Here is a 14,042-nt window from a genome sequence, read left to right as displayed (position 1 = left end):
TTTATCTCTACTAAGTGATTTGAGACGTGCCACAGGATGCCTTCTGGGACTGGTGCCCAGGGCCGGATGGCCCCCTGTGTCCTGCTGGCTGTGGCACCTTTCCGCCTTTTTATAGCCTGGCTTAGCAAGGAAATGGGGCTCTCATGATGCCCACATGCCCTGTTTTCTTAGCAGCCCCTCCTGAGCCCCCGGGGGTGGCCCCAGCCCCCCTCACAGCCAGTGAAAGGAGCAGCCATGGGACAGAAACTACTGCTTGAGGAACCAGCACTTGCTTCTGGCTGCCACCAGGGTTACCATCTCCCCACTATGCCATAGCTTCAAAAATTTCTTAGAGAAAGGTGCTGGAGCCTGTGAAGGAGTAGGGATGCCTTGCCCAGGTCTCCTGTCTCTTTACACCTGGGAAGGTCTGCTACTCGGGAGGGAAGGAGGGCTGTACCCCGCGGGGAGGGGACACTCTCTGACTCCACTGCCTGCTTCAGCTGAGCTGCTTCAGACCTCCACAGCTCAACCAGAGGCACTGGTGTGGGTCAAGTGGCTCAAGGTGCAGGGCGGGGGGATGCTGGCACAGACAGTGTGGTGGCATATGGGGCTTTTCCTTAGGAAAGAAAATCAAATCCCTCTGGTCCTCTTTTTCATTAGGTCTAAAGTGGGTCTAAGTTGGATGGGTCTCCCAGACTGGCTTGTGAGGAAGGATGGATAAAACCAAGAAAGATAAAAGAGAGCAGGGAAAGGATAGAAGAAAGATGAGGAAAGAAATGACAGCGCTGATCATGACTGGGGGGAGAGGGGCTGCAGCCGGGTTTGCCATAAATGGACATGAAAGTGGGATATTCATTTCCCCCCCTGCTTAGACCCTCGCTGTGTCTCCCTGTCACATCCTCACAGTTTCCTGGTGTTTCAGCCTTAATGGGTTTCACAGCTGCCAGCTCCGTGTTATGCATCACAAAATAAAGTAGCAAACTTTAAAGAAACCCTGGCTTTGGGAAAAGCTGGTCTGATCTTGGCAGGGAGGTGGGAGGTTAGGGCAGCCCACAGGCACAGGAGCACATTTCGAGTTCTGGTGGCTGTGAAGATCAGCTGGAGAGACCTGAAGAAGCAAAGTCTGCAAGGGCTGGTAGAAGTGCACTATGGTTATGTTCGGAACCCGTACTGCTTTGTGCTCTGAGCTGGAGCATGTGATGCCCTCCAGGCTGTGCCACATTTTTTGTTCAGGTGTGGGCCAAAGGTTTCCAAGGATCTGCAAGCAGCCATGGGGATGCTGTACAGATTGCACTGAGAAGTGCAAAATGCCAGAGTCCTGTTAGGTGCCCTTCTTCCAGACAGGCAAAAATAATTCAGACTAGCAGGGAGAGGAGCTGGGTTGGTTTGCTTAAAATTTTAATTTTAAGCCAGCTGGTGGGGATGTTTTCCTGGTCTTGGAGCCCAGTTTTGGATCACCCACAGCTGGCTGGGGCAGTGTTTCCATCTCAATTCAGGATGAGCAAGGAGAGGGCAGCAGATGCTTTCCCAGAAGCAGCCTGACCAGTGCTGCTTCACTCACTACCGTGTAAACCTCTGGGTGATGTCAGTGAATACCAGAGGGGAATTTTCTACCAGACGCAAATTGACTAAGTTTTCCCACAAAAACATCTGTCAGGAATGAACCAGGAACAGGTAGTTCAGGGAGATCTTTAGCTGCATGTTGGAATTTGTCTGCATTTATGGGATGTCATAAAATAATACAGAAAGCACAAATAAACTTACTACTGGCAAACAGCAAAATTGGAGATAAAACAATAAGAGTTAACAAAACCACCAGCCCTTGAAATCCTCCTTATGGTTGTAATAGATTATCTATTTGAGACATGTTTCTTTTAGCTGTTGGAGATAGTGGTGGGACATGATTTCACCTCCTGGGTGACTGCAAACAACTACCTTTGCTAAAGTGCTATTAATCTGCCTCCTTTGAAGAAGTGCCTTCTCTTTCACCTAATCTCAAGTGCCCATCCGAAGTAGACAGGCACTTGCAAGGTTTAGGAGGCCACAGCCATGGCCCTTTAGTCTCAAGAAAGGTCTCTTTTTCACTGCTGTGTCCACCAAAGCCATCCCTGCCCTGTGATGCTAGGGGTGAGTTAACAAAACTCATGTGAAAAGCCTGCGCTGGCATCATTGCCTTTTTCCAGCAGTGTTTCAGCCCAACCCTTCTGTCCTTTCCTCTTGCAGACAGAGAGTTTTTTTCCCTTCTCTGCACTCAGCTATGCACAGAGGTGCACAGTCTCCATGTCAGAACTGATCAGCTCTGGGCCCACTGCTGGCAAAAGCTTTTTTGATCACTTTCATGTATGCAGGGGAAAGCGCAGCAGCTGTATCACTGAAAAACATGACAGGCAAGAGCAAGAAGGCTATGCTGACAGACCTCTCTGTAAGAAATGTTTTCAGCATTTCTGCCAGGGCAAGAGGTTGCCAGCTGCTGCTCTGATGTTTCATGATCTAGGTGTTCCCCAGGTGAAAAAGCAAACTCCAGATCCAAGAAAGGAGATCGTGAACACTGGATTCTCAGAGACCACATTGTTTTATTTTTGCTTACAGAATTCATCCTTGCCCTAGAATTTAATGGTTTTGGTATGCCTGGGAATGAAAGTTTGCTCTTGGAAAGGCCAATTTTAGGGGAAAGACCTTTCTCTTTGCTCTCCTGAGCAAAGCCAGCTTCTCATATTGGGCCAGGTGGTATTTTGCACACTGAAAATGAGGGAAGCAAAAAAATGTCAGGAATACGTTTTGTTTCACCATCTCAACCCAAATTTGAACTGAGGTCTCCAGAAGCCAAGGAGTTTTTCTCTTGCAGCCAATGTTTGTTTAATAAACTGTGCAGGAAAGTGAACACCAGTGCTACTGAATTCCTGGTAGGTTTTGCCTCCCACTGAAGGTGAGCAGTTCCACAGCATCATTGCCCTTTGCATTTCCCAGGGATGTGCAGAGCTCCTGGGATCTAGGGAGGCACCATGACAGCCAGGGATGGGGAAAATGCCCGATTCCCGCACAGTACCAGTGCTTGGGGCTGTGCCCCTAGCCCTGCTCAGCAGTACCTGCACCTTCCTCCCAAGGGGCTCCCATCCTTGAGAAAGCTATTTCAGTTGTCCCAGGTGTTTCCACTACCCTCACCCGACAGATAAAGCTGTGGGGAAATGCTATTGCTCCCATTCCTCTCCCGGTCATGCTCAAGTCCTGCTGGGTCATCACTTCCCTAGTAAGTCCAATTATGTTGCTGTTTTCCTTATGCACCAGTAGAGCAACCCAAACAAGGCTTCTTGCAGCATGCCATAATTCTGGCTTCCTCCCCTTGCCGTTTCCCCTGGGGTGCCTCTGCACTTAATGGGGCAGGGATCTGTTGCATGTTTCCTTGCAGATTTCTATCCTATAAAGGGCCCTGCTCCAGCCAAAGGTGTTTGGACTTTGACTGGTTAGAAAATGAACCATCACCCCTCCCCTGTGTTAAGCCTGATTCCCAGTCATAGGAACCCCACCCAAACATGACAGGCTTGTGTTCTGATGTTTTGGTTGGCGCATGTGTAGATGGAAACGGGAACACATATATCTATGTACCAGTGAAAGTGCCCAAATAAAGGCTCTGCTGTCCTATTTGTGCCCATGTTTGACCATTAGCACAAAGTATTTGAAGCTGGGCAGTGCTGCAAAGCACAGCCATGCCATCTGGGGGTAGCAGCTACATGGGAACATGCCCAAATGCAGAGATTCGCATATCTGTGCTTTTAAACTGTGAAGGTAAACAGAGATAAAATGCTGTATGGGAACTGGCAATTCTCCTTGCCTGAAACCCTCTCCTTGCCTTGATATCAAATCAACTCACTATCAAAACATTTCAGTCTACCATGCAAAATAAAAAACAAACCTTTGAAAATATTCAATTTCTAGTCAGTCACAACAACCCTTACTGATTTTGACTTGCAATAAGGAAGCCAGTCCTTTCAAAGTGAAAAAATGGAACTGTTCCAGCTAGTTCTGCCTTCTCTCATCCCAGACAAAAATGTGTTGCTTTATTTTTTTCCTTACTAAAATAGATTTCCCCAAAATGGATGCCTTCTTGCTGGAAGGTGCCCACTTACTTGTGAAAATCAAGTCATTTCTATATGATCCTGAGCAGCGGCTTCTGTTGAGCCCAACATAAGCCTGTCTCATTGACACTGTTGGCCCTGGCTGTGAAGTAGGTCAGACAGTAAAAGGGTGCAACTGGGATAAACAGTTGGGCTTGAGAGTTAGAAGGGAAGAATGAGTGACTCTTTAGCACAGGCACCCCGGCAGCTCAGTCTTCTCAAATCATCTAAAATCATTAACCAAGTGAAGTTCACAAGCATTAATGAATAACTTATTTGAATTGATTCGCATTTTCTTCACTTAATTGCAGTTATTTTAATAAAGTCTATAACTGTTGGTGTGGATGCTGTCCCTAAAATGCATTTTGCTAAGGACAAAAGTCAATTTTAATGACATTTCCAATGAGGGAAGATGGGGTGGCCTCGGATAGACGCTTATCTCCCCTTAAGGAGATACTCAGATAGGGCCAGAAAGCAGATGACTGACACACCAGCACCATTAGAAATCCAAACACACTGAAAATTAGTATTTTGACATCATTCCACCTTGTGGAAATTCTTGATGGATTTTTTTCTTGTTCTGCACTTGGAGAAAAACAAAGCTTTACAGCTCTGAAGGTTTCAGGAAATGTCACTGCTGTTTTCAGGCCACCTTCAGCCATAATTTTTCAGTGGGACCCTTCTGTCTGTCCAGATGTCTCCATGAGCATGAGGAGTCTGCTTTGGGGTGGTGGAGAGGGAAGAGTACCTGCCTCAGAGCTCCATTTTCCATTGGTTGCATGGGTCTTCTCTGAGAAGTGTGGCTTTCTCATGAGGACACAGTCACCTCTTTATTCCCTCTGCTGGCTCTTGATTTTGTAATGCCTGTCACGAGGACCACATTTGGAGGCCATTACAAAACTCCCCCAGCCTGCTTCCAATCAAACCCCACATTTCTTGTTCAAGGCTATGAATGCCATTCTATGTTCCCAAACTGTTCTGCTCTGTCTCTCCCATCTCTGCTCAGGCAGCATCCCCCAGTCCCGCTTTTCTAAGAATGTGAGGCTCTGGTTTCAATGATATTGATGAATCCTTTTGCTCCTTTTTCTCCTTTGACAGAAATTAAAGTTCCATTTGCCAAGGTATCGAGAAGTTCGAGATACACACCAGCAATGCAACTGCCCGGCAGGTAGGGATCTGGGATGGCTTGCACTTTGGAAGGGCCTTTTTTATCTACGTCTTGTTGAAAGCTTTTATTGTGCTGTGGGGTATACAAACATAAAATTATGCATGCTTGCATAATAATGTGCTTGAGATATAGGAAATCAATGTGGAGATGTGTGTAACAAGTTGGGTACATACGTAAATGCTACTTTCTCATATGACAGACACAGCAGGAAAAGTGATAGGACATCCAGGTAGATGTTTAGGTAGTCAGTAAAGAAAGAAATATACATTTAGAAGGCAAATGTTCCCATTAATTTCAGACATCAATTTTAAAATGGGCAGAATGGCTCTTGGGAGGTGCATCTTTCTTGGTTGACTTGAGAAGGTTTGAAACACATAGGCTAGACCCAACACTAAAGCTGAACAGCTAAATTTTGGTGAGCCAAAATGCCTCTGGGACAAGAAGATTTGAATTCCTTGGTGTTGTACAACTATCTGAGGCATCTTGCAGAATAACAGCCTTCTGTTAGAAGCAGCCATTTATCAGGGGGTTGAATGAAGTGGTCACTCAAGGTCCCGCTCACATAACATACAGAAATATTATGGGATTGCTTAATTGCATTATGTTCTTAATCATGCTAATATCAAAAGGCTTTTTGAGACATCTTCAGAAGTGGTTTCAATACAATAAGTGACAAAACATTTGTGAATGGCATTTCATTCCATTACCATGAATCATTCAGCCTTCTTCATTGTCTTTTGATGCATTTGACTGTGTAGCAAAACCAGAGAAGTACCAACTACCACTCACATCCAAAGTCAAAGTTTTGGGAGTGTTTGAATGTGTATGTCCAAACCGAGTAGCTGAAGCTCATCTTCAAAAGGAAGAAGCAGGAAAAGTTGTGTCTGGATGAGCATCTGAAAGTGTCATTTCCATTTTCTGTGGTTTCTCCTTTGGTTCTCTTTGGTGCCCCTATGTGAGGTGTTTGACAGTGTCTGGTGGTACACATATCAAAGTGTGTTTAAGTATGATCAACAGTGGGATAATGGTGGATGAAATGATGAAGGGGGTTGTCTTTGATGTAGATAGTGTTGTCTGGAAATCAATATATTTAGACCTGTGTACAGGCATAGGAGGTACAGTCCCTTGTCAGACTAAAATGGATTTGTAAGGTAGTAGCTCTTAAAAGAAAGAGGTAAAACTGTGCAGGTTTGTGATGGAAAGGAGCTAAAATCCAGGATCCAGACTTGTAGATCATTGAGAAGTGCCTGATTTGACTAGTCCATATCAGGACTGTTGGGCTTTCTTTTTAGTATCAGAAAGAAAAAAAAACCCCAGGAACTATTTTGGTTTAAATTTAGAAGACAGTACAAATGAAATGTCTTCCTAGTATCTTTTCTCCAATGATCAGATCAAAACTGACTTCAACTGTTTTTAGATTTCAATCTTTTTCCTTCAATGGGAATACAAATCATAGCACTACTCCATTTTCAAGTTCTTCCCAGACTTGACATATAAATGCCATAAAACCACAGGAATTAATATCTTCCTGGTGTTTCTGAGCCAGCTTGGAGAATGAAACTTAGATCTTGAATGCAGAGCAGGGAAAAAAAGATTCACTGATTTTTGATGTCGTCTGAATATGACCCCCTACACCATGTGTGTGATGGGTGAATTACCCAAGTATTTCAGGATAAACAACTTAATACTTGGTTATAGATACTCACATCCCTTGTGAAGCCTCAGCAGTAGTTGGTGCTGTATTTCTCATAACACTTAAGTTATAATGCTCATTCCATTAAGCTCATAGTATTTCTGAAAGACAGCTTTGATTCAAGAGAACAATAACAAAATGCCTCATGTTCAGGCTTCCTTTTTACCTGTCACACTTGCTTGTCTTTATCGTATGCTATGGATACAGAAACTACTTGTAAAACTTCCCCCCACCCTGCCAGCTAATCAGTCAAGGGAGATGAAGCTATGTTCCAAAGGTGATGTTGTGGCAGGTGAAGTCTTGATTGGCTTTGGGCAATGCAGAAATGAAGGCACCCCCAGTCAGCCATTGTCTCATCTCAGACCCTTTGCTATGGGGTGTTTCCTCTTGGTCTCCAGGCTGATGAATGCAGGCTACCTGAAAACACTGTTTTGTTGTTTCGATGTGGCCTCTCTTCCAGCCCAAGACCTTGGGAATCCTTTTCTTCAGTGTATTTTGGTTTTAAAAGGCCCTAGGGACCAGGCAATGTGACACTAGCAGAAGACCAAGGTATTCAGAAGCACTGAGAAGAATCAAGATGTTGCAAGATTTGGCACATGCCCATTGCTTCTAAACACATTATGTTCCTCACCAAAAATAAATGTTTATCAGAAGTGACATTTGAGGTCTTCCCTAACTGTGAGCTAGGTCTCTGCACGGCAAAGTAGGGGAAAAGGAAGACAAGTTCATTTACTGTCCTGTTCTGTTCGGATGTGGAGGTCCTGGGCAGTGTCACCCATTGCCGTACAAGAGCTTCAGGAGACATGGGGTTGTGAATATAAATGGTTTGGAAAAGGTCAGAATAGAGGAGCAAGAAGACTGTCAAGTGTGTGACTGTGTTTTGGCTATCTGAATGCGCGTGATAAGGACTGTACGAATAACACAGTCAGGAAAACAGTGCAGCTGTATTTATAGCAGATGATAAGGAAATGTAAGTTTCCTTCAGCTGGGAAGTTGCTGCTTCAGATCACTTGGGCTGGGGCTGGGTGTGACTACCTGTGAGCGAGATGTCACTCCTCAGCATTGTGGTTTTTGAGCTCAGAGGTCGCAACGGGCTTCTCCACTGGTCTCTCAGCAGAGAGGACACAACCCCCAAGGTTAGCATAACCTTCCTGGGTAATTAATGATGCAGTTCCCTTCGTCTGATAGTTAACCTGTGTGATTCCTTCTGTCCCCACTGTCTGCCAGACTGATCTGCAACAGCTTCATACAGATTGGGAAATGGCCCCAAGGCCTCAACAGCACCAATGACTGTACCCAGGTCTTCACCACCCCAGGCCATGCACCACGCTCAGGTCAAGTGTGGAGGGGGAGGTTAGCACAGGTTTTGATCCAAGGTCATTGTGAGCTGGGATGAGACTTGGGGAGTTTTTCTGGGCGTGAGCAGACGCTGGTGAGACCATGGGTCTGATTTCTAGAAACGAGCCTCCCCTTGTGACTTTTGCTCAGATGAGGGGAGTACTTCTTCTCTACACGGAATCTGGATGTGGCTGAGAGCTACCGGGGGCTGGAGGATCCTCTCGCAGCTAACTGCCCTCCTTTGATTTCTGCTACATAATAACAAAATGCTGCAAGGGAAAAGCCTCATGTTTCAGGTTGACAGAGTGAAAATCTAACCTTTCCTGGTCTGATCCAGACCTATATGCAGATCCAGACACTGTCAGCCTGGATAGTCTCAAACAAGCAGCGATTACCACCAAATCCCTCTCCCACAGCCTTCTTGGCGGAGGTGGGCGCTTGTGTATTTTATATACTGTTACTCTCTTTATTAGACCTTTCCCATCTTCCTCTCTTCAGCTCCTATTTTCACAGTCCCCACGTGGCCATTTTTCACTCTGCTGGCTCTCTGCTCCAGTCTTCAATATCCCTTACAAAAAAAAAAAAGGCAAAAAAAGTTGGCTTCTTTCCCCCTGCCCCCGCAATGCTTGTTTTGGTCCAGTTTCTCCTCCGGCAGGTTGGGATCCTGCAGTGCTGGAGGCGGTCAGCCATGCAAGCAAGGAAGCAGCTCGGAGGAATGCCGAATGGCTTTTCCATCCCACCCCGTGGCAGCACTTAGGGGCAGAGGAGGGACCTGGGCTGCGGGAGGAGGAAGCTCCGGCCCTATGGGCTCCTCGGGAGTGGGATTGGTGGTCAGATGGAGGTTGCACAACCCCGCCACGAGCCAATGTGCCTTCTGCTGTTACAGGGGCTTAGAGGGTGGTATGGGGCAACTGCTAGGATTTTGGTATTGGTCAGGAGCTGGGGTCGTCTTGGCATTGTTTGCAAGGGAATTACAAAGGGAATTTGCAAGAGAGTGTCCCCTGGACGTTCTTCTACAAACCTCATCCATGTTCCTTATCTGCCCCAGCCCAGGAGTCAGGGAAAGCTGCTTGGCCATTTCCTTCAGTTCTGACTGACCTTACAGAAATACTCTCAGGAGCTGCCACATCTCACAAATGCTGTTTCCCTTCTTGCAGGGTGGCTAGCCAAAGCAAAGATGCAACAGTGGCCCCAGTTGCACCCTGCAGCTGCGGGCCACATGGTGTGCACACTCAGTCCAAGCATCCTGCTCATCCTCTGCTTGCCCCTTTGGGTACACCCATCCCATGCTGGCTGGACCTCTTGGCACAGCTGCAGCTGTAGAAGGAGGCCAGCAAAAAAACAGTACAGGGCTGCAGTGGGGCTTTGGCTCCCACCCAGGAGGTGTCACCCAGAGCTGGCAGGGCCATCTGGCAGGAGGTGGCAGGATTTCCGACATCCTGACCCCTGCCTGGCCCTACAGGCAGCCAGCAAGCAGGAAACATTGGGAAGGGCAAGACACAGGCTGGCGGACAAGGGGTTGGTGTGGATGGCTGTAGCAGGAGAGACCTCTAGGCAGTGCGGGCTGAGCCCTGACCCTGCATCCCCCGGGCAGGAGATTGGATCCAAGTGGATGCATCTATTTCTCCCTTGGAATTCTTATCTCCTCTTCAGACACCTCTGGGGAGGTGACCCAAAAACATGGGCAACTCCGGATTCCTGCCTGCTCCCCACTTCCACACCTTGGCCGGATGCTCTGCCCCTTGCCAGGTTGTTTTCCTGGCTTTCCTGTTTTCTTGCTGTCATTCTTAACACAATCCTTTTTCAGCTTGCTCTGACAGATCTGAGGGTTCCTGTGAGGTTAAAAGCCTGAACACACCGGTGAGCCCTGAGAGGTGACGAAGATATTTGTAGTCCCTGGTCTGGGGCAAGGGTATGAGAAGGTCACCCCAGCTATTTAAACACTGGCAGCCATGAGCTGTGTCAGTGGTCCTGGCTCAAAGCCATGAGGAATGTGAGGTCGGAGTGTGCAATAAAACACCCATTCCCATGGCCCTCCTGTCAGGAGGTGCACTGAACTAACTGAAGGGCTGTGGTTTTTTTTTTGACCCCTTTTCAGGATGATTAGTCAGCATGGTTTTCTATGCTGACTATGCAAAAGGTGTTCTCCGTTTTAAGTGTCTGAAGGCAGTATTTGACAACGCCTAACCAAAAAATTGGAAAAAAGGACATTTGTCTTAAGCAGCCACTCCTTGCCAAAAGCTTTGAGCTTTCTGAATTGCCCTTTTCCTTTGAATGCACTGGCAGAGCCCTCAGGCTGGCTGGAGAGAGCCGAGCAGTGGAGATAGCAGTGTCTGGGTGGCTATGGATGGGCATCTGATACCACCACAGCCAGAGCAGCATGTTGCCATGTCAGAAAATGTGATTTGCTGGCATGACATCCCCATGGCATGGCACATCTGGAAGAAAAATTGCAGCATAATCATTGCTTAAATACTTCTCTTGTTTTCTCTCCTTTGTAAGAAATCTCCCTGGGAATTCCATAATTTCCTGAAATTTAAATATATTCCCCCATTCACATTTTTTGGGCCCTCCAGAGTGTATACACAGACTTCATCCTCGAAGGTTGCTCATGCGCCCTGGCCTGCTGGCTGTATTTTGGGTTAGGGTTTGTTTGGTTTAGGCATACTGTTGTTTCATTTGTTTTGAAGATGCAAACCACACAACACATTCCACAGATTCTGTGAGCAGTTTTGAATAGATGGGGATGAACAATTCAGGAAAAAAACAAACAAAGAGCTTGTTTGGTCGCTTAACTCTCTTTCTCTGAACACGTAGGCAGCTGTGCTCTTACACAACTGCTTGGAGCTGCCTGAGGAGGCACCCCCACTTGGCTTTTGTCACCTGAAGGTGACTGAGGAATGGTAAGAAGGAGCGAGGATGCTCCTTACATGTCTAAGCATCAGCTCATCCAACTTAGTCTGTATTTGGGATCTAAAGTGATCCCAAGGATCACTTTGTTAAGGAGTATTTAATTGATTTTAATGAGCCTGCTGTTGTTGCTGCAGTGCATACTAGGAGGGCTCATGTAAGCCATTAATAGAGCTGTGAGCACTGCCCAGGCTGCAAAATGGCTGGAGGCCATTGGAATAGTGCTACCATTCCAATAGAGTTAGCAAGGCAAAAAACTCTGCCTTTTCTTCTTTATCCAAAATATGGTTGGAAACATCAATGCATTAAAAAGGGAAGGTGCTGAGGCACAATGATGGGCACAAGTGCTCTGCAAGAGGGTGGCCTGTTTATTTACACCCATCTGCTTGTTTGTATTATTTCATCTTACCATGTTCAGGCCTGTCTCCTGCATGCCCCAGGGCTCCTCTCTTTGCCCTTTTATGTGCTTCCTTATTTCAAACTTCTTATTTTAAGCTTTTTTTTTTTTTTTTTACTTTTTTATTTTAAACTGTCTGGAAGGTGGAAGGAAAATCTCCAAACTCACAGAATTGCTGTGGGTCTTTTCCTTTGGAGGCTGAGCTCTCCCCAGAGGTGTGAACAATGAGCATTTGTGTCCAGGTATGCATGAGTCCTGGTGGTACAAGCGTTAACTTTAATGGTGCTTGTATGTTATATCCCAAATGTTATATCCCAGTCATGGATAAGCCTTGGCTGTTTGGTAAGGCCATCCTCCATCCAGAACCAGGGATAAGCAGGCCTCTTACTCATGATGCAGAGAAAGACATCAAGTATTAAAGGTGCAGAAAAGATGGGGATTTTGGAGGGAGGAATAGATGCTCAGCACTGCACAAGAGCAGATACCTGCTGTGGTGGGCTACAGCTTGAAACACTGATGCAAGAGAAAACTGTTGTGGCTGTGCTGATTTATATCAGACAGGAGTACCTCTGTGACCTTTACCACCCCTGCTAGGACACATCTGAATAACTGGTCCAGTGGTGAATGGCACCCTGCACACAGACTGGGGCCTGACAGGTTGCCTGTGGGGTGCCTGGGATGCATGTTGAGGGCTGCAGCAGGGAGCTTCTGCATATTTCACGGGTTTGTGTACAGATGTTTTGTAGAAGTGTTTACACCATTGCGTGCCTGTGCTTACAATGTATATGGTACATATGGGCATAAATCAGCGCCTTGACAAAGCGAGGCAAAACCATCCCAGCTGGCTGGGGAAACCCAAAGAGCACATTGCACTGCTACTGTACGGCAACGGCTTTGATTCAGTGCGAGCGCGCTACCGGGGTGGAGGATTTTTCCCAGGCCTGAGCTGTGTGCACATGGCCGGGCTGGTTTGCGTCAGCTGCTGACGCATGTCCGGGCCCTGCGACGTGGATCTCGCGTGTGCTGCCCATCCTGGCAGCTTTGTGGCGGCCAGAGGAATGAAGGAGAGTCGCACCAGTCGCCAGGCTCGACAGCGGGGCACGCTGCCTGGTGGCGTCCAAGCCCCTTGCGCAAAGCATGGGCGCCCGCCAGCCGGCGGAGAGCACCGAAAATACCAGGGACAGGACAAGGGGGATGTTGTGGGCGCCAAGTGGCTTGCTTCAAAGCTGTTTGCAAGGAGACTTCAGCGCTAATGTTAGCCTGCGATCGAGGGCAATGGTGAGGCAGAAAGCAGGCTGCTGGCCTGGCGTGTGGCAGGGATGGCTCTGTCTGGCATTTCTGCGGCAGGGCAGAGAGTAGGGTTGTGCAGCAGGATGCAGAGGCCCAGGAGGAGCTCTTCTCTCTGGGGCATTGGATTTCGGTGTGGTGACACTCGATTCGCTCTTGGCTCTTCCGGGCATCTGCCCACGCCTTCTCTCCATGGGGGCCAAGGGCCAGGGAGATCTACTGGTGCCCAAAGGGTGTCCCAGGGCACAGGAAGAGTGGAGGGGAGGCTTTCCTCCCCCCGATCTCCTTTCAGCCCCTGTGCCAGGCTGGGAACACAGGTACAGCTGATGGTACAGGGGCAGAGGCAGAGCTTAAAAGAGAGAGGTTGCATCATGCGGGGCTGGGCGGGCTTTGGGAGGCAGAAACCTCATCTGTTAAACACATACCAGCCCCCATGCCCTCCCCCGCCAGGGAACATTCAATCCTCTCTTTGATGGACGTCCAAGAAAATACTACTTCCACATCCTAAACTTGTTAGCACCAGTTAATCATCTTAACCTTCTTCCCCTTCGAACACACACTCCAATGAGTTTCCCATCGCCGGCAGCCGTTAAAGATGCAGCGACGCTTTAAGTGTCAGCCTTTGCAAGGAAGCGTACAGCCATTAATTATTAAACATCCAGCTGTCCCCCAGGTGGAAGAGGAGAAACCCACGTCTCGTGCTCAAACTACTTTAACGTGACTGTCCAGTGAGTTACTTTGAGGGTAGATGCACCTGACGCAGTTTTCCTCTTCCAGGAGCGGGACCAGGTTTCTGCTCCTCTGTGTACTGCCTCTTTGACATTCATAAGCACTGTGAAACATAAAGCCCTGGAAAAAATTTGCCTGCATTAGAGTGATGTTCCGATGTGTCCCAGACTGACGTTGCAAAATGCTGGTGGCATGACAATCGAAGGGTTGGAGAGGCATTCTCACATGTGGAGTCTGTGCCACGCAAACACTGAGGGAGAGCTGGCTGTGCATGATGCCTGCTTAAATGAACATCTCCCCTTCATTTTGTCTGGCTATTTCTCTGTTTTTCTACTTGGAAATCCACTTGTTGCCCATTGCATATCTTTGCTGTGTTTTCACCAAAATAAGGTTGTGTTTCAGACAAGAGAAAGGTTACTCCTTGATACA

At 47.4% G+C, this 14,042-nt stretch overlaps 1 protein-coding gene across 1 annotated transcript in view; it reads left to right on the top strand.

Moving 5' to 3' along the window:
- COL13A1 (collagen type XIII alpha 1 chain) overlaps nt 1-14,042 on the top strand; it is a 129,425-nt gene that overhangs the window by 38,702 nt on the left and 76,681 nt on the right. The window contains exon 5 of the mRNA XM_061447692.1: nt 5,190-5,259. Within this exon, the coding sequence (XP_061303676.1) occupies nt 5,190-5,259 (70 nt within the window). The remainder of the gene's footprint in view (nt 1-5,189; nt 5,260-14,042) is intronic.

This window comes from Pezoporus flaviventris, unplaced genomic scaffold (genome assembly GCF_033815535.1).
Source record: "Pezoporus flaviventris isolate CSIRO_AGI_PZ_B2104156 unplaced genomic scaffold, CSIRO_AGI_Pfla_v1 ptg000001l, whole genome shotgun sequence".
Taxonomy (NCBI): domain Eukaryota; kingdom Metazoa; phylum Chordata; class Aves; order Psittaciformes; family Psittacidae; genus Pezoporus; species Pezoporus flaviventris.
The sequence above is the reverse complement of the archived record's forward strand: the minus strand, read 5'-3'. Positions and strand labels throughout refer to the sequence as shown.